This window comes from Eulemur rufifrons, chromosome 19, assembly GCF_041146395.1.
Source record: "Eulemur rufifrons isolate Redbay chromosome 19, OSU_ERuf_1, whole genome shotgun sequence".
NCBI lineage: Eukaryota > Metazoa > Chordata > Mammalia > Primates > Lemuridae > Eulemur > Eulemur rufifrons.
In genome coordinates, this window is record NC_091001.1 from 44,551,410 (window position 1) to 44,570,982 (window position 19,573).

A 19,573-nucleotide genomic window follows, 5' to 3' on the forward strand; every position below is an offset into this window, starting at 1 on the left:
GGAGTACAAAGAACATATGGACTAAATTAGGAAAAGAAATTGCAGAATAATATTATAGTTTTAAATTCAATCATGCTTGCTGATAATTACATTAGGTGTAAATGGTTTAAACAGTCCTATTAAATTTGGAGGTTGTCAGACAGAATTAAAACAAATCAAGATTCAACTAGATGCTTTCTACAAGAAATCCATTTAAAATATGAAGACAAATACATTAAAAGAAAAATAAAACTTTTTTACCTGCAAATACTAACCATAGGAAAACTGTAGTGGACATGTTAATATCAGATAAAATAGACTTCAGGAAAAGGCATATTACCAGTAATAAAGAAGAAAACGTCCTGATGATAAAGCAGTCTACTGCTCAAGAAGACATAACAATCTGAATGTGTATGGACTAATAAAATAGCTCCAAAACACATGAAGAAGATGGGCAATACTGAAAAGAGAAATTAACAAATCCAAAAGGAGAGTCACAGGTATCAATTCTTTTGTTTGAGTAATTGATAATAAACAGGAAATCGGTAATGATATAAAAGATATGAACAACACTACTAATGAACTTGACTTAAATGACATTTATAGAACACCCTACCCAACAACAGCAGGTTACACATTGTTTTCAAGTGCACATAGAATATGTTTCAAGACAGACTATGTATTAATAAATTTAAAAGGATCAAAATCATACAAAGTATGTTTTCTGATTAGAATGGAATTAAATTTAAAAATTAACAGAAAAGTATCTGGAGTAATCCCCCCATATTAGGAAACTAAACAACACACATAATTCATAGACTCAAAAAGAAATCACAAGAGAAGTTAGAAAATATTTTCGACTAAATTAAAATGAAACACAACACATCAACATTTGCTAAAGCAGTGCTCAGAGGAAAATGTATACCTTTAAATGCTTACATTAGAAAAGAAGAAAGGCCAAAAGCCCATAGTGTAAATTTCTATTTTAAGAAGCTAGAAAAAAGAGGAAGAAATTAAGCCCAAAGTAGAAGAGAAGAAATGAATGAAATTAGAAATAGCTAAACAATACAGAAAAAATAAGTCAAGAACCATTTTTTTTCTTTCAACAGGTAACTAAGATCAATAGACCTTTAGCTAGATTGATCAAGAAAAAGAGCTACAAATTACCAATATTTGCAATAAAAGAAAGGAGGACATCTGTACAGATCCTATAGACATTGAAAGGATAAATTAAATATTATTGATGTTATAAAAATTGTAATGCAAATACATTTGACAACGTATGTGAAATAGACAAATTTCTTGAAAGATACATATTACCAAAAGTGACTCAAAAAGAAATAGAAAATATGAATATCCCTATCTGGCATTACTAGTGAAATCCATTAAATATCTAAGAAAAGAAAACATACCAATTTTACACAAACTCTTTTGGAAAATAAAGGAGAAGAGAAAACTTTCCAACCCATTTTATGAGTATTGCCCTGACACCAAAAACCAGACAAAAACATTATGAGACCAGTGTCCCTTATGAACAAACCGTTAGCAAATCGCATCATATCAGTAGGTGGCACTCAGTCAATGGAGAACAACCCATGAATCAGCACCTCTAACCACCACCACTGTTATCTCCAGCCTCCCATGAGACCAAACTTCAAGGCACTTCTCTGAATTCTTCCAGTGAGTTTGAGGTACTTACAAGGAGCTCAGTGTGTTGACCACCCTTGACTTTGATGCCTAGTCTTAGGGCTTCTTTTGTGTTCTGGAGTTTGAACATAGAGAAAAAAGAGTTCAGTAAAACTTTTATTCTCAGTAGTTGATCCAGACAATAACTCATTTTAAAAAAGACTTTAAAAATAAGATGAATAGGAAGGTGTTCGAAAGAAGGGAGACACAGGGCAAGCTGACTCCTTCAAATACGGTGTTTTGAAATATGGTGAAAATGAAACTCAGAATTGAAGGGTAGGAGTCCATATAGAGGGAGACCAGCCAATACCACTACACACTGCACAGGGGTCATACCCACAGGTGGCTGAAAAATGAAGGAGAACAGTGACATCATTTTGAAGGAAGAAGTTGGCCACAATCTGTATTAGTTTCTTATTGCTGCTGTAACAAATCGCCACTAACTTGGTGGCTTAAAATAGCACAAATATATTTTCTTATGATTCTGGAAGTCAGAAATCCAAAATGGGCTTCACTGGTCTAAAATCAAGGTGTCAGCAAGACTGCCTTCCTCCTGGAGGCTCTGGGGGGGGACCCACTTCCTCGCCTTTTCTAGCTGCTGGAGGTGGTGTCCCTACTCGTCTTGTGTCTCCTTCTGTCTGCAAATGGCCAGCTGACCCTTTCTCCTGCTGTACCCCTGACTGCTCCCATTGTCACATGTCCTCTTCTTGCCACCACTTGCTCTAAGGACCCTTGTGATTACACTGGGTCACCTGTATAATCTAGGATCATCTCCCCATCTCAAGATCTCTAATTTAATCACATCTGCAAAGTCCCTTTTGCCATGTCAGGAAAACTATTCACGGGTTCCAGGGATTAGGATGTGGATATCTTTAGGGGCCATTATCCTGCCTACCACATAATCCATTCCAGAATTTCCAATGGAAGAAGGATTAAACAATTACAAATATAAAAGACATATGAAAATTTTGTGCGTGTGGATAAAAGAAAATAATTTGGAACATGATCCTATCTGTGTAGACCAAAAGAGGGAGAGACTTAAACATAGTGCCCCCTTGTGCTGGGTCAAGGGGTGCCTGGACAGATGCCCACAGGAGTGATGGGGCCTACAGATGGACTGGCAGAGAAGTAAACATGGACAGAAAGCAAAGGACGGGTTTTCCGAGGGGAGGACGGGGCAGTGGAGACTCATGGTTGCAAATATGGTGTTGGTGCTGGGTGACGGTTTTGAAGGGCCCATGAAGCCTTTGGCAGTGACCTTGGGAGGAGCAGGTTCCAGCCCTGCAGTCCACCTCAGATGCCCACGTGCCTCTGCCATTCCTCAGTGTGCTCCTCTACACGTGTGCACCGTTGCGTCCCTCACACGTCTCTGTTTCGTCTCGCAGGTATGCAGGGGCCCTCCTGGACGAGGACTTCTTCCAGGGGAAGGAGCTGGTCAACAGCCGCTTACTGCAGGCCCTGGTGGCGGGGCTGAAGGCCTACAGCACCTGGGAGAACATCAGCTGCCTGCAGGACTGCCGCGAGTGCACCGGAGGCATGGTGAGCCCCAAGGCCGGCAAGTCCAGTGGGTCCCCAAGATGCAGCAGGTCCTGGGGGAGCACCTTGCGGCAGGCAGAGCACAGGCTTTGGAGTCAGATGGAACTCCGGATAGCCCTGTGCCTCTGAGTCCCTTACTTGTTAGCCTTGTAGTCAATGCATGTCCTGCTCATATGGTACTGCAAGGACTGATATAGACCATGTTTATAAATGTTTGGCCCACAGTAAATGTCACTAAGCTTGGGGTGTTGGAGGCTGACAGCATGGGAAAGGGCCACTGCGGGTCCTCATGATCGAAGCTCTGCTCCATTATTTTCATCATTTTCATCCCTTGGGGAAAACACAGGGAATGACCCCAAGGGGTGTCCCACCCCCAGGAAAGAGGCAGAAGGCAGAGCATTTAGAGACTGCCCACTGCGTCCCCAGCCCTGGGCCGCGGACTGGGCTGTGCAGCGAGGAGCACAAGGTATGAGAGATCCCCGTATGAGTTGAGGGGAGTTGAGGGGGACTCTGAGGACGCTGGGATCTGTGCCCTGAGTCCACACAGCTCTGAGAGCAGAGGTGCCTGCAGGATTCAGAGGTCTCTGGACCTTTGTGGGGGCCATGAGAAGGGGGACCCAAGTGGGGTCTCTGAGGGCAGGACACACAGAGCAATGGGTGGTGGACTTGTGACATGCTGGTGTGGCAGGACTGCAGGTATCATCTGCGCAGGTGTTATCTGTGCCCATTTTGTCCAGGCCACACCTCAAGGAGGAGAAGGGAAGGAGGGTCCCCCTCTTGGACCTTTGGTCTGAATTTAGTGCCGAACGTGGTTGAATATTTGTCCTGAAACAGCAGCTCTAAACTGAAGGGGAGGATGAGGAGTGTCAGCTCAGTGGAGAAGGGGGCAAGAGCACATCGAGGGCAGCTGTGGCAAGTGAAAGGGCAAGGATGGGTTTCCGGAAAGCCAGCACCCTGCTCTCTGCGCCACAGCCAGGGATCCCACGGAGGGGCGAGGAGCGGCCGGGCCTTCAAGGGAGGCAGAACTGCAGTCAGGTCCTGGGGGTCCCTCCCACGGGAACAGTGTGTCCGCCCGTGTGGAAGCCAGCGTGATCATCCTCCTAAGGGGCTGAGTAAAGATGTGTCCGTGATGGTGGTGGGGGTGATGTGTCTGCTTCGCTCCTGTGGGGATGTTGTGTGGGGTTCACACGGAACAGGGATTTTTATGGAGGCGTCATCACAAAGGTGCCATGGATTAGTAACTCCATCTCTAGCCCCTCTCCCTTCCCGGAGAATGGGGTGGGGATAAAAGTTCCAAGCTTCTCATCATGGCTTGGTCTTTCTGGTGACCAGTCCCTGCCCTGAAGCTGCCCAGGAGCCCACTGGGAGTAGTCTCAGCAGGACAAAAGATACTCCCGTCACCCAGGAAATACCCAGGGATTCAGGAGCTCTGTGTCAGGCACTGGGGGCAGAGACCAGGTGTGTCCCTGTTGTATTGCTTCAGGAGCTCTGGGACAGGAACCAGGGACCAAGACCAAGTGTATGTTTCTTACGAGATCACAGGACCACAGCCCTGATTTCCATTTCTGTTCCTCCTTTCCTCTTCCACCCCCATGTCCACCCAGCACCTAGCACAGGGCCATTGGTAGAGATGTGGTTATTTGTTGAGAGAAAAGATGAGCATTTTTTTAAGTGTTTTAAATTCAGAAATCCACTCACCGAATCTTCTTCAAGCAGGAGCTCTCTGAGGTGAAGTGTGGACTTGAGTTTGGGGGTGCTGGGAGGGTACTGAAGACCACCACTTTTGTGATCTGTAGGGCTAAGCAGATCTTGCTTCTGAAAAATGTATTTCTACACAATGTTTACTGTCTTTGGAACCAGCAACCCTAGGTATGAACTTGGGCAAGTTATTTCCCTGTCTAGCCTCAGCTTTCCCAACATGAAGTGGGGATAACAAGACTTCCTTTGCAGAGGTTGTGAGGGTTAAATTATATGAGGTGATGGACTCATATAATTCGTGGACTCAGGAAGTAGGAGTTGATGTCTCTATCATGTGCCTAGTCTGGGGATTTGGAGAAGAAAATACCACATGGTCTCTTTTGCTTGCCATTGTACAAAGTGGACAGGTGGCCACAGAGCCTGGAAGGACGTGGCAGGCCCTGCACAGAAGCAGGGGCTTGGAGGGCTTGGCGAGAATATGGAGGGTCCCCAAGCAGGGCCTTTTAGTGACTCAGAGGACAAGCAAGAGCCTTCTGGATGGGGGTTGGAGGCCCTGCAGGTGGGGGACACTGAACACAGGATGAGGGTGTAGGAGTGTGTGACACATCTAGGGACACCAGGATGGGCATGGGCTGGGTCCCAGTGGGGGTGCAGGGAAGGTGGGGAGTGAAGAGACAAAGCCGGAACCAGCCCCGGGAGAAGGGACAGCCTTGTCTGCACGGCTGCCTGCGGCAGGCACTCCAAGGTGCCTTCAGGCCTGACCCATGTGGACAGCTGGTCGAGTGCACAGACTAAGCCCTCGGCATGGTGCCTGGCACATAGTGAGCACTTGGCAATGCCAGCTATTCTCATTTACTGCCATTTTACAGATGAGTAAACTGAGACTGGACCAAGAGGGCAGGGAGGGCAGGGACCGAGTCCTTGATCATGACAGCCTAAGTCTGACGGTCATATGCGGTAATCAGCAAGTAGCTGTGGACTGAGCGATGACCAACTGACAGACTGGTGGATAGACTGATGGACAGACAGACTGATAGATTGATGAACAAACTGATGGACAGATGGACTGATGAACAGAAAAATTGAATGAATTAATTCATGAATATAAATACCTGTTTTTCTTTCTTACCCTTAGAACTTGAAGTTAATCCACAAAACTTGACCCCTTTGATCTTTTCTTGCTTTATTATTAGTATATTTTTACCCTGAACACTTCTTTTCAAACACAGACTTTATTGTTACTTTTTGGGAGAGAAAAGCACTGGTGTTGCCTGCAGGCTGTTCCTATTCAGAGCGATGGTGATGTTCGTTAGCTCTAAAACCTGCACAGGCCCATCTTGACAGCTCATTTGTTGGGGACAAATTTTGCTGTCAACGTGTCTAGTTTAGGACATTGGGACTTGAGAAGAGAGAGAGGAGAATGGGAAACCATTGCACATTTACCAAGTTATGCATGCACCTGGCCTCTAAATGTTTTTGCCTCTACTCTAAACATACACCCCTGTGAAATCCTGTTTTTCTCAGCTGCTAGCTTTAATGTCCGTTGCCATTGCCTAAAGTGAGCGTTATCTGTGGAGAGCGGCCTCTTTGCTGAATAAAGCATTTATTGAATTATTTTTATCAATTACAAAAGTAATGCATATCCATTGTAGGAATTTTTGAAAGTACAGAAAAGCACAAAAAGGAAAGTAAATATATACCACAATTATACTTCTCAGAGATGATTGTTAGTATTTGCACGATATTCTTTCTATGCATTGTGGGTGTGTGTGTTTAAAATTTTATCACCTTCCTTTTTCACCTAAGAGATGACATGGATATGCCTTCAGCTCTTCCCTACAACTTTACTTTGAAGTAGTTTTAATGGCTTGGTACCATTTATCATGGAGGTGTATCATAATTTATTCAACCAGTCCTTCAAGTTATGTCATTTTTTCCCATTATTATAAATGCACTATAGAAAACATTCTAGTACTTTAGTACCTCACTTTTTTTTTGTATACCTGTGATTGTTTTGGGGAGATCAAGAATTTAAATGATAATTGGTGTTGTTAACAGAGGTTATACCAGTGTCTACTCCCACCAGCAGTTGAACACAGAATGACTAATAGTTTCTAGACCAGTGGCTTTCAAATCCTTTTGATCATGACCCAAAGTAAAAGGTACACTTTTCATTACAACCCAGTATTTACAAACATACACATATAAAATTGAAAAAGGAAATTTCATGAAACAGTACTGGCCTCACTATTGTGATGTGCTCTTGTATTTTCATTTTACTTTATGTGATTTTAAGAAAAGGTAGTTGTGGTGCATTAAATTGATTTCCTGACCTCCTGGGGTATCATATTCTACTGTTTGCAAAACACAGCACAGACTCACTGATCAAACAGAAAGCGTCTTGCTATATATAGTTGAGAGCTGCAGGTCGGTGGAATGTGTCTGTGGTGATAAAAGAAGCTGGAGTTTCAGGGGAATATATTTTCTAGCCCAGGCTGTAGGGTGGCTTCTGCTGAGACCAAAATCTCCGATAATTTAGTTTTCACTGGAATGTTACTAATTTAGCTTTTTGGGACTTAAAGTTTTGTATTTGAAAATGGGACAGAAATAAAGGCCTTTAAATGTTTCCTAAGCAATGGCACTTCCAAAAGTGATCAGTTCTTTCTACCTGCCCAGCTTGCCTTGGACATGGGGGGTAGGAATGAATGTGCACAACAGCTTCTCAGTTTGGCCTAGGGGGGAGTTTGTGATCTCAACACTGTTGCTCTTGAACTGCTCAGTGGAAACCTTTGGATTCTGAGATTCTTTAGCGTCACAAATTGGTGTTTCCATAACACTTGGTTGATTTTAATAACATTATCACCCTGTATTAGGAAATCATGAGAAAGTCTTAGCTTGGCTATTTCTACAGAAGCCTTGGCAATTCTTGCTTTCTTTGGACGATGGGCCTAATGTTGCAAGAGTAATATTTTGTTGCTTGAAAAACATTCTTAGGGGAGTGGACACGCTTGAAGCTCTGACTTGGGTGGGGCAAGGGCAATATATGTAACCTAAACATTTGTATCCCCGTAATATGCTGAAATAATAAAAAAAAAAAGGACATTCTTAGCATGAAGTAGGTAAATGCAGAGTACAAATAGCAGAGAAACTTTGGAACTAAATCATATTTTAGTTATTTAACTCCTTTGTTTCTGAGCTCTAATTTTTCTAATGATCTCTACCTTTGCAGCATAGTCTATCACTTTTTGTGCCTAAAACCTGGGATAAAAGAGATTTTACACGAAGAAGAAAAATTTTTCCAAAATATGATTATTAAATGAATACAGGTTGGAATTTTCATAATTCATGTTCATACAAGCACTTCATAGCCTTGATGACTGCTGATTAAAGATCATTGTTAAGTATTGCTAGGTTCTCTTTATGTGTGGAACATATACTAGGTACGCGTTCCCCAAAGGCTAGGTAATATGAGGGGGCACTGTGCACTGCATGGAATTGGGAGGCCCTGAGATTTCAGCCAAATGAACATTCGGGGGCTTCTGACCAGGATGCCGAGGAACAGGCAGCAGATACGCTCCTGACTGAAACAACCAAAGATGCACAACATATGTGCACTGAACAGTTTGTAAGACCCTGGACATCAGGCAATGAAGGACAGTAATCTTTGAAAGAGAGGAAATAAACCAGATGAGCCCTCCAATTTCCCCAGTTCACTGCCTTGAGAGAGTTTTCAGGCCATGCCTGAGGAGGGGGAACCGAAGCAGAGCCCAGCAAACTCCCTGAGTTGAAGACATGCAGCCGAGAGTCCAAGAGATCAAAGCATGCAGAGTTCACAGGCTAGAAGAGTGGATAGGAGAGAACTGGACAGAGAGAGAACTCAGAGGTCTGCAGCAGGGTCCCCTTGAATATCAGCCAAGTGCTGATCAGTGCATGTGTGTGGGGAAACGACTCAAGGATGAGGAAAGAATCACCCAAAAGGATTATAGGGAACAGTGTCCTGTGTTCACACAGGGCTGGGAATAGTGCCTTTTCCAGCTGGTCTGGAATACCTTAAGGCTCACAGCCTGAGAAAAAATAGGAATGCTATGTATAAAAGAACAAAGATAAGGATGACAGCAGAGTTCTCATTAGAAAAAGGTAAGAAAGAAGACAATGGAACAACATCTTTCAAATACTGAAAGGAAAAAAATCAATCTAAAATTCTATATCCAACAAAATTATGTTTCAAAAACAAAGGTATAATAAAGTCATTTTTCAGAGTTGCAAAAGTCAAAAGAATTCATCACCAATAGGTCTTTACTATAAGAAATATTAAAGAAAATTCTTCAGGCAGAAGGAAAATGATAGCAGATGGAATATGGATTTACACAAAGAAATGAAAAGCACCAAAAAATAGTAACTGTATGGATAAGTATGTGATTTTTTTTCTTAGTATTTAAATCTCTTTAAAAGATAATAAACTGTTTAAACAAAAATAACATCAGGGTACTGTGAGGTTTATAACCTATGTAACAGTGAAATGCATGACAACCACAGCATAAAGGCCAGGAGGAGAGAGAAGGAAGTGCACTATGTGAAATAGTATGATATCACTTGGAAGTAGATAGTAATAAGTTAAAGATTTATACTATAAACCCTAAGGCTGCCTCTAAAAAACATACTCCATGTTCTTTGAGGCTGCTGCTGCAAAAATACATAAATAAATAAAATAATGCAACAAAGACTTATAGCTAATGAAATGAAATTATAATGATAGTAAGTTAAGCTAAAGAAGGCAGGAAAAGAGGAAATTTGGAATAATGAAAAGATTGTTTAAATAGAAAATAAATAGCAAGATGATAGGTTTAAACCTGCCCATATTAATAAACACTTTAAATGTAAATATCCCAATTAAAAGGCAGAGATTGTCAGAAAGGATAAAAAAGCAAGACCCAACTATATGCTTAGAAGAAACACACTTCAAATATAAAGACATAAATAAGTTAAAAGTAAAAGGATGGAAAAACAGACACCATGCTAACATTGGTCAAAAGGAAGCTGAAGTGACTATTAGGACAAGGTAAATTCCAGAACAAAGAATATTTCACAGGACAAATAATGTCATTTCATAATGACAAAGGGGCCAATTCATCAAGAGGCTATAACAATCCTAAATGGTTACACACCAAATAACAACCCTGTGAGGTGCCTACTTTGGTTATTCTCAATTTACAGATGGGGAAACTGAGTCTCTGGGCAATGGAACAGACTTGAGCTCCCACGGATTGCTAAGGAATCCAAAGCCTTACTTGCCTGGCCTCAGAGCACGTGCTCCTGTGGTGAAGCTGCGTCCAGAGAGGAGAGTGGGCAATCACACGGGGTGCTCAGGGACGCTTCCCCAAGGAGGCATGGCTTGGCTTCCCTGTGTGGAATGAGCAGAAGTCACTGGGTGACAGAGACCCCATTGCTCCCTGCGTTTGCGCACAGGTCCTACTTCAGGTCCTACAAGCCTCTTCATGTTAGGAAGTCCAAACCTCCCAGAGATGAGGTGCTAAACTCCATGGGCCTTCGTGCTTCTGATACCCCAGAACTGCCCTTCCTACTGATTCTTCCTGCCAATGAAAAGGCAGCTATTTCCCAGGTCAGACACAGTAGGGACCAGGACCCAAGCATGCCCTGGCCTGGGGCTGCAGGGGCTCTTTGTTTTTTATTTGTTTTTGTTAATAGTCTTTAAGCACTTCCTGTATGTGCGGGCACCTTTATAAGTGCTTTACATACTTTACATAGAGTAACTTAGCTAATTCTCAAATTAAATAAATATCGTTATTAGCCTTACTTTACAGAGAAAGGGAACTGAGGCCAGACAGATAGAATAACTTGCCCAAGGTCAAGCACTAAGAAATGGCAGAGCCAGGCTTCATACCCAGAGAGTCTGTCTCCAGAGCCCGTGTTCCAAACCACTCTGCCCTTTGCAAATTGGGTTGTCCTGGCTTCTGCCCTCTCTGCTCCAGAAAATAGCTGAGTTCTCCCTAATGGGATGAGCAGAGTTTGAGTCTAACCTGTGACTTTGTAATGATGTGAACTTGGGCAAGTCCGTCACTTCCTGAGCCTCAGTTTCCAGGTGCCCACAGACGTGTCCTGTTGAGCTGCCCAGTAGTTAGCGTTAGTTAGACAGGACCTTCCTAGAGTGGTGGAAGTCGCCGGGCAGGACCACACCCTTCCTCATCCTATTAGATCCTCTGATGATTTCCTGCTGTTTCCTGCTATTGTACAGCTGAGGGACGTGAGGTAGGATTTGGTTGGATTACTCACCCCAGACCTCGCTGGTGAGTCAGGGAGAGACTGGAACAGGAGTTGGCAAGGCCCAGCCTGGCTTTGGCTCACAGCCATGTGACATTCCCAGTGGCCAGTGCTTCGTGCTTACACATGTTCTGCATTTTGGCTTCTAATCTCAGTGTGTAAGTGGAGAACCAAACTGGCCTCATTTGGACGTGATGAAAACCCTTCACCTGCCCACGTGGGAACTCTGCCTTCACAGTTCTCAGTTGGCCGCTGAGAGTTGAGCTCTGCTGGCTCTGATTAGCCACGTGACGCAGGCCTGGGCTGCTTCTCTTTGTTTCTCACCTCCTTGCTTTAAAGGATTGACAGGGCCAGAAAGTTCTCAAGACTGTTGATAGTTAGCTGTGCTTTCACATTGCCTCGATCCCTGTATTCAAGCAAACCTAGATTGAATTTCCTAAACTTCCCCGAGAGAAGAGTAGGAGAAACAGCCCTGGATCTCACGTTTCTGCCTCATGGGGAGAGGGAGCATTCTGAGAGATGGGGAGATGGCTTGTCATGAAAGGGGTGCCCTGGGTTTGGTGTGGGTGGGTCTCATGGTCAGGGCTCTGTGACCTTGGACTTTACCACTGGGAGCCTCAGTTTCCTTGTCTCTTAAGGCCTAGAACATGATAGGCACTCAATAAATACTTGATTCTCCTGTTACCAAAAGTGTGGTACCTGTCCCCAAGGCCAAATCAGTGAGAACAAAGACCGAGGACAAGTGGTTTGAGGAAAAAGAAAGAGAAGTTTATTAATTTGCCACCAAATGAGGAGGACGGCAGACTCTCATCTCAAAAGACCACCATCCTGCCTTTAAGCAGAAATATAGGCTTTTTAAAGGGGGGCGGGGGTTGGAGGTTGGGCTTGGGTTTTTGTGACCAGTGTCGCATGTCATGGGCTATTGTTCAACTACAGTTGGTGGTTTCCATCGACCTTCTGAAGATAACCTCGAGACCTTTGTCCAGACAATTCTGTAGAGCTATGTCCTATGGTTTAAGATGCTAGAAAGCAAACAACAAAGAAAGTTTTCCCACCCCTTTGGTTACTGGCCTCTGGTAGGTATGGAGATTTTAATTCCCAAAAAGGGTGGGGTTTTAAAGAAAGAAAGCTTAAAATATTTTGCCCTTTTTCAGACCTTTACTTTTTTACACTCCTTCCATCGTCTTTGCTGGATGTGATAACAGATCACACTGACGGATCCCAACTCTCTGCCTCCCTTCTCCCCTCCTCCACCATGACCCATTAGACACATGTGGGAGCTGCCTGGTTGGGGTCTCCCCAAGGTGCAGCTTTGAACTGTGAAGGTGAGTCATGTCCTCCACCAGTGCTGACCCCAAAGCATCAGAGTCTACAGAAGCAGGCCTGGTGCTACGACACACTGTGTGGTTCCCACTGCCCTCCACTGGGGAAGAGCCGGCGCTAGAGCCCAGCTGCTGGCCTTGGGCCTTCCACAGTGTCTCTTGTCCCTTAAGTGTTGGAGACCCCTGGCCAGGACTGTGCCCTCTGGGGCCTTCTCCTCTCTGTTCCTGGCTGCTCCTTTTCTACTCAGTGTGTTCCAGAATCCCACCAAGAAGAGCAGAACTGGCCAAAGCAGAGGAAAGAAATATCTGGACAATATTGGAGCAGGCTAAGGTCTCAGGAAAGCTCTGCGACCAGACCCAGCATGATGATAAGGTTATCAGTTCCTTTCACGTGAGACAGGGAGCTGCTGTTTGCTGCTTGGAGATGTGATCCAGCTGGGTGATGACTGAGTGATTACATTCAATGATTGCATAAGAGAACACTGAAACAATTGCAAGCATTTGTAAATTTTTTTTTTTTTTTTAAAGTGGTGGGATGCAGAGCCCCTGCTTATTCAGTGGACTTAGTCCCAGGACTGATTCCTTGGGGAGACTCAGCACTACCACATTTTTCTGGCATCAACCAACCCTCGGAACAGAGCCAAGGCCTGAAATAAACAAAACAGATCTCTGGGAATCCCAGAGAGATGTCACAAAGCCCGTGCGCTGCAGCACAGGCCTGTGCCCCACTCCTGAGGGGGCCTGGCCGCCTCCGCTCCTGTTGTTGACACTCACGCATGGCTGCAGAGGAGGGGCAGAGGGACTCGGAATGTGCTGAGAGCACTCAGGAGCACCTGCTGAGGACTGAAGACGATCCGTAACATAAACCAGACTCAGAAATCCCAGAGCATGGTGGGCTTCTGCCCAGCCCCGAATGGCACTCAAAGCTCATCCAGAACTGAGTCCTCCAGGATAGTCACTTGAAGGCCACCCCTCCCTCCTGGATGCCGCAGACCGACTGTTCCCTGGAATAAAATAGGTGGTATCTGTTTCAGTGCTGAGCTTCTCCCTGCGGTGTCCTGGACACGTATCTTTCAGAACAGTCCAGTAGGTCAGCCTGACTCAGATCTGATATGGCAGAGGCCACTTTGCTCCTCATCCAATATCTTAAGAAGAAACAGAGCCAAGAACAATGCTGGCTGGTGCCTGCATCATGTGTAGCGATGAGTCCAGCTGGCTGGGGTTGCATGTGTGAGCAGGACAGGGGTGAGTGGGGCTTCACCATGACGCCAAGTAACTGGTGACAGGCAGAAGGAGTTCAAGGTCCAAGACAGGTTCTGGAAAACCTCCTGAGAATGGTCTGTCTGAGGCCCAAGGGTTGACATAGCCCCCCTAAGTACAAAGGCCATCTCAGTGGTTGCTATGACAACTTCATCAGCTAGACTCTTTGCTTAGCTCCATCCTCATTTTTCTAGGGCACCACCTGGCTTCTCTTCAACTCCCTCCCTTTCCCTTTCATCAATCAGAGATCCTTTTTTCTAGAAGGGTTGAGGGCCTTCAGAAAGAATCCCAGCATTCTGGGCTCTGGATTAAAACCTAGGCTTCTCCTCATCTCTGCTGCTGTTAACGCTGTCTGAGCATTACGCTCACAATAATCTGTTTGGCTATAAGGATTTACAAAGACAGAACAATAACAATGACCTTGCGATTATAAATGATTCAACTTTGAAAGAACTTTGCGCTAAGATTAGAGGAATCAGCTCTTATTTTCTGAAAGAAGTTTTCATTTCTGACTCCCTGACAATTCTCAGAGCCACTGCTAGGTAAAGTGCTAGAGGCCTGTGTCTGTGTTCCCCCTTAAGTCCTGCAACAGTCCTGTGGGTAGAATTGTTATCTTTATGGTTTTCCCATGGATGGAAGAGCTGAGACCAGAGGTGAGATGTAATTTATACAGATCTAGTAAAAGGCAGAGGCAAATGTTCTAATTCAGGCCTTCCAAATCCAAGGCTATTGTGTCCCTAATTCAGGACCTTGCCCTTTTTTTTTTTTTTGGCACTGTTGGGGGTGATAACTTTGTTCCCTGGCCCTCTGGGTTCTGTCTTAATGAATGTTCTACACTTAACCCTCATTTAACATAATCTATGGCTTTTAAACAAACCTGTGTCTTCTGCTGTTAATCTGTGGTCCCTGGAAAAAAATCGCTCCCCAGTGAGAAAGTCCGTATGTCATCTCTGTAAATGTCTTATGTTAGCAGGTCCTATCTTGTCAGGCAAATTAGTGGGAGAGAGTAGCAGGCAGTAAAACCGACCCTCACTAGTGACCTGATAAAGAAAAGAGAGATTGCCAGAATGACCCAAGGATAATCTATTTTATTGGCAAAATTCCTTTGGAAGTTTCAGCCCAAACTTCATAAGGGCATAAACAAGGCCATTATAAATTTCGTACGGAGTGGACAGCATCCAGACCTGTGAGACAGTAATGGACAGAGCTGGCGGCAATCCTGGGCCAATTTGCCAAATTCTGAATCTACTGTATATTGTTTATCATTCTCATTTTACCCCCTCCTTGAGATAGTTCATGGCTCTACAGGATTCGCCCCATGTCACAGAAGGAAAACAAGGAGGAGGAGGGGGATGAAGCTTCACAAGTGGACTTCTGAATTTGTAATCAGCTTGGTTAAGATTCTCTTGGATGCAAGTAAGAAAGGCCCATTATAAACCTGCTCAAGCAAGAAAGGAGAATCCATCCAAGAAAGGAGAGAGAGAGAGAGAGAAAATGTTCTGGAATTGAGGTCTCAAACTGGGCAGGGGTCTGGAGTCCAGGCCTCTCTGCTGGAGATCTCTCCACCTCTTGGGACCTGTGGTCTCAGCCTTTGCATCTCTTGGTTTCCACCCATTCCCCTTGCTTGTCTCTGCATTGTGACTGCCCCTTGTCTATGGAATTGATAGCGTCTCCGGGCTACCCTCTGAGATGGTGTCTCGTGGATCCAATGCTGAATTCCCAACTCGATTTGAGTTGGAGTCCTTCCCAACTCAGTCATTTTTGGTTAGGGAGTGGGCTCATGCCTTGTGAACACGCGTGCTGGTGCCTCGTCTCTGTGGGTGCTGAAATAGCTCCCGGAGAATAGCAGCTGAACAAATGCCTATGATAACATATAAGGTAGCTTTTAAAATATTTTCTGAATAGCCTTTTGTAGCTAGTGTATAGAAATGGAGTGTAATTTTGTATGTTGGTCTTATATCCCTACAACCCTGTTAAATTTTCATATTAATGCTAGTAATCTGGATAATAGTTCTTTTTTGGGTTTCCTATGAAGATAATCATATCATCTATGAAAAATGATAGCTTTGTTTCTTCCTTTACAATTATTTACATTTGTTTTTTTGTCTGTATTATTGAAGTGGCAAGAACCTCCAGTGCAGTGGTTCAAAGAAGTGGTTGATAACAGGCACCTGTATTTTATTCTTGACTTTAAAGGAAATGTGTTCACTGTTTCACCGTTAAGGATATTATTTGGTGTGGGTATTTTGAAGACATTCTTTATCATGTTAAGAAAAGTCTGTTTTACCCTTAGTTATAAAGAGGCTTGCATGTACGTGTGTTCGTCTTTTTGGGTTGGTTTTAAAATTTGAACATATTCCATTTTATGGAATTATTTATCTGCTTTTATTTTATTGACATAATTGTACCTTTTCTTCCCTTTAATCTGTTAATGTTGTGAATTTACATTAACAGATCTTCTATTATTAACAAATCTTCAGTTTGGGAGTATATACAATTTAGTCATGAGGGGGGTGTGTGTGTGTGTGTGTGTGTGTTTAACACATTGCTGATTTTTTTTGCTGATATTTGTTTAATATTTTCCCATCTGTGATCAGGAGTGAGAATGGCCTTTCTAGGACCACCTGTATCTAGTTTGGTTATCTGAGTTGTACCACCATCACTAAATGACTTGGGGGTATTCCTTCTTTTTCTGTTATCTAGAAGAGTTTGTACAGAACTGAATTATCTGTTCCTTGACTATTTGGTACAAATAACTATAAGGCTATACAGGCTTTGTAGTTTCTTTCTGAGAACAATTTAAAATTATTGATTCTCTTTCTTTAGTGGTTATAAGCTATGCAGATTTTCTATTCCTTCTCGTGTTTATTTTGATAATTTGTATTTTTCTAATCTGTTCATTTCTTTTTAGTTTTAAAATTTGTCAGCTAAAGTTCATGATACCCTTTTATCTTTTTAATCCCTGCTATTTCTGTAGTTACATATGTCTGTAGTTATAATATAGCCCCTTTGCCATCTCTGATAGTGTTTGTTTTCCCCACTCTCCTTATCTCTTGATTTGTTTTTGTTTTTTTTTTTCAAATAATAAACTTTTGGCTTTGTTGATCCTTTCCACTGTACCAGTTTTTTCTGTTTCACTGAGTTTTCTCTTTAGTGTTTGTTTCCTTCTACTTTCTTTGGGTTTATTCTCCTGCTCATTCCTATGGTATGTTAATTTGAATGTTATTATTTTCTCCATTTCTTTCTATATTATAAACATTTAAAGCTGTAACTTTTCTTTTTAAATACTGCTTTGGCTGTATCAACCATGATTTGATATATGAGATTTTTAGTTTATTGATTCTAAGTTTATTTTACTTTTCATGATCACTTATTGGACCCATGAATTAGTTTAGTATGTTTTTCAGTTTCCTAATGTCTAGTATTTTAAAGTAATAATAATAGCCAACATTTGTTGAATTCTTACTACATATCAGGCGCTAGTCTTCACACTTTACATTGATTAACATAAATTCTCACCACAACCCTGCAAAGTAGGGCTGTTCTGACCCCAATGTTATGTATGTGGCAAATGAGACAGCAAGGGTTTAAGCAATCTGCCAAAGACCACACAGCTCCTCAGGTGGCAGAGCCAAGCTTCAAACCCAGGTGGTTTGGCTACAGAGTATAACTACTGTACAATGCTGACTTTTTAGTTACTGTTCGTGTTGTTGTAATAATAATTATTATTGTTATATTGGTTTTTCCACTTAATTCCATCACAAGTAGAGAAAATGGCCAGCGCAATATAGATTTTTTTAAATCTATTATGGCCTACTCTGTGGCCGAGAGCATGGTTAGTTTCCATGTGTGCTTCAGAGAAGTGTGTCTTCTGTAATTGGGTGTGGGGTTTCAAATGTGACTAATAGATCAAGCTTAGTAATGGCTTTATTCAAATACTCTCTCTTCTTACTTGTGTTTTGGTCTATCTGATCTATCAATTATTGAGGGATGTGTGCTAAAATCTTCCACTGTTAACGATAGATTTTTCAGTGTCTCCTTGTAATTCTACCAACTTCAGTCTTACTATTTTGAAGTTATGTTATTAGAAGTCTGCAAGTTTAGAATTATTATATTTCCCTAAGGAATTGAGTCTTTGATACTTATGCGATGACTCCTTTTGTCTCTAGTAATGCCTTAAAATGCATTTTGACCAATATTAATATAGGGACAAAAGTTCCCAGTTGGGGTTGGTATTTACCTGTTATATCCTTATACTATCAACTTTCTGTTTATTCTGTTCCATTTATTTTTCTTATAAACAACATTTGTCCTTAAAATTCAATTGACCTCAACAACCTCATTTTTATTTGTTTAGTCTAAATATTTATTGTCATCACTGATATATTTGAATTTATGTCTCCTATCTTATGCTTTATTTTTTATTTGTTGCATCTTATCTCTGATCGGACTTAACAACTTTCAAATTTATGGTGTTTTTTTTCCGCTTTCCATTTGTCCTTCTTCTAGTTTTCACTCAATTTATGCTCCTTTTGTGGCCACCTTGGCAATTTTAACACACACATTTAACTTACAAAGTCTAAAGTTAGGTATCACCTTTCTTTTCTCCCAACAATGCAAGAGCACACGTTGCCTTAACTGTTCACCAGCTCCCACCCTCTCAACTGTTGCCCACTACTTCAGTACTATGTTTTTAACCCCACAAATCAGCCATTGTGTTTATTGTCGTATGGAACCAGCGTTTCTTCAGATCTACCACCTTTTACCAATTTCTTTGCTCACGGGTCCTTCTTGCATCTCCTTAGTCGTTTTCCTTGTTTCTGAAGTACTTTCTTCTAAATACCATTTAGTGTGGGTCTGTGTTTCTTATTTGTCTGAATATGTCTTTATTTCATGCTCAATATAGAAAGGTTAAGTACTGTTAGGTACAGAATTCATAGTTGCCTATGATTTTTTCTCAGTCCTTAACGTTTTTACTGTGAGTCCAGATTCCCTTGTTAATTGCTGAGGAATCAGCTGTCTGTCTAATTGTAATTTTTTATAGCAATCTATTTTTTTTCTCTCTGGTTCTTTTAAGATATTTTATTTGTTTTGGTGATCTGTGGTTTCACCACAATGTATATAAGTATGAATTTAGTTTTGTTTTTCCTCTGGGTTTGGTTGAGCTTGCTGAATGTGTGGATTGGTGTCACTCAACAATTCCGGAAAGTTTTAGCCCATTGTCATTTTGAATATTGCTTATCTGTGTTCTTTATTTATCTCCATCTGGGTGTGTTATGCTAATGTCAGTGTCTTCTGCCTGTGCCTTTTGAGTCTGTTGGGTGTTATCTCTTCTGATTGTCCTTTATTTCCCCTTGTATTTGTGATTTTTATTTCATTTCATTTCATTTCATGTTTTGAGCTCATGATCTTTGGAATTTTATTTGGGTAGTTCTATCAGGCCAGAGAGGGCCTGTGTTTGCTCTGCAGGTACCTGGAGGGCACAACCCAGGGCCACTTTAAATTGACTCCCCTCCTTGGAGATTCAAGGGCCTCATAGGAAGTGTGGATTCTGGCCCCAGAGCCACATGAAGGCAGTCCTCTCTCTGTCTCTCTTTCTCTCACCACTTATGATCTGTGCTCTGTTCAGCAGCTAGAGTCATCTTTTAAAAGCACAAGTCATCTTACTCCAAAGCTGGGAATTTATTTTTAACTTTACATTGCACCTAAACTAACATAAAATGAAACCCCAAGATGGCTCCTGCAACTGCAGCCCCCAGCCTGTCTCTTTGGGCCACTCTCCTTCTCCCGCCACCTGCAGCCCAGCCTTCCTC

The 19,573-nt window shown here is 42.6% G+C and overlaps 1 protein-coding gene across 1 annotated transcript in view; it reads left to right on the forward strand.

The window, feature by feature from the left end:
• The window catches only part of ACOXL (acyl-CoA oxidase like), a 251,723-nt gene that overhangs the window by 98,442 nt on the left and 133,708 nt on the right, over nt 1-19,573 (forward strand). The window contains 1 exon segment of the mRNA XM_069494822.1: nt 3,051-3,204. Within this exon segment, the coding sequence (XP_069350923.1) occupies nt 3,051-3,204 (154 nt within the window).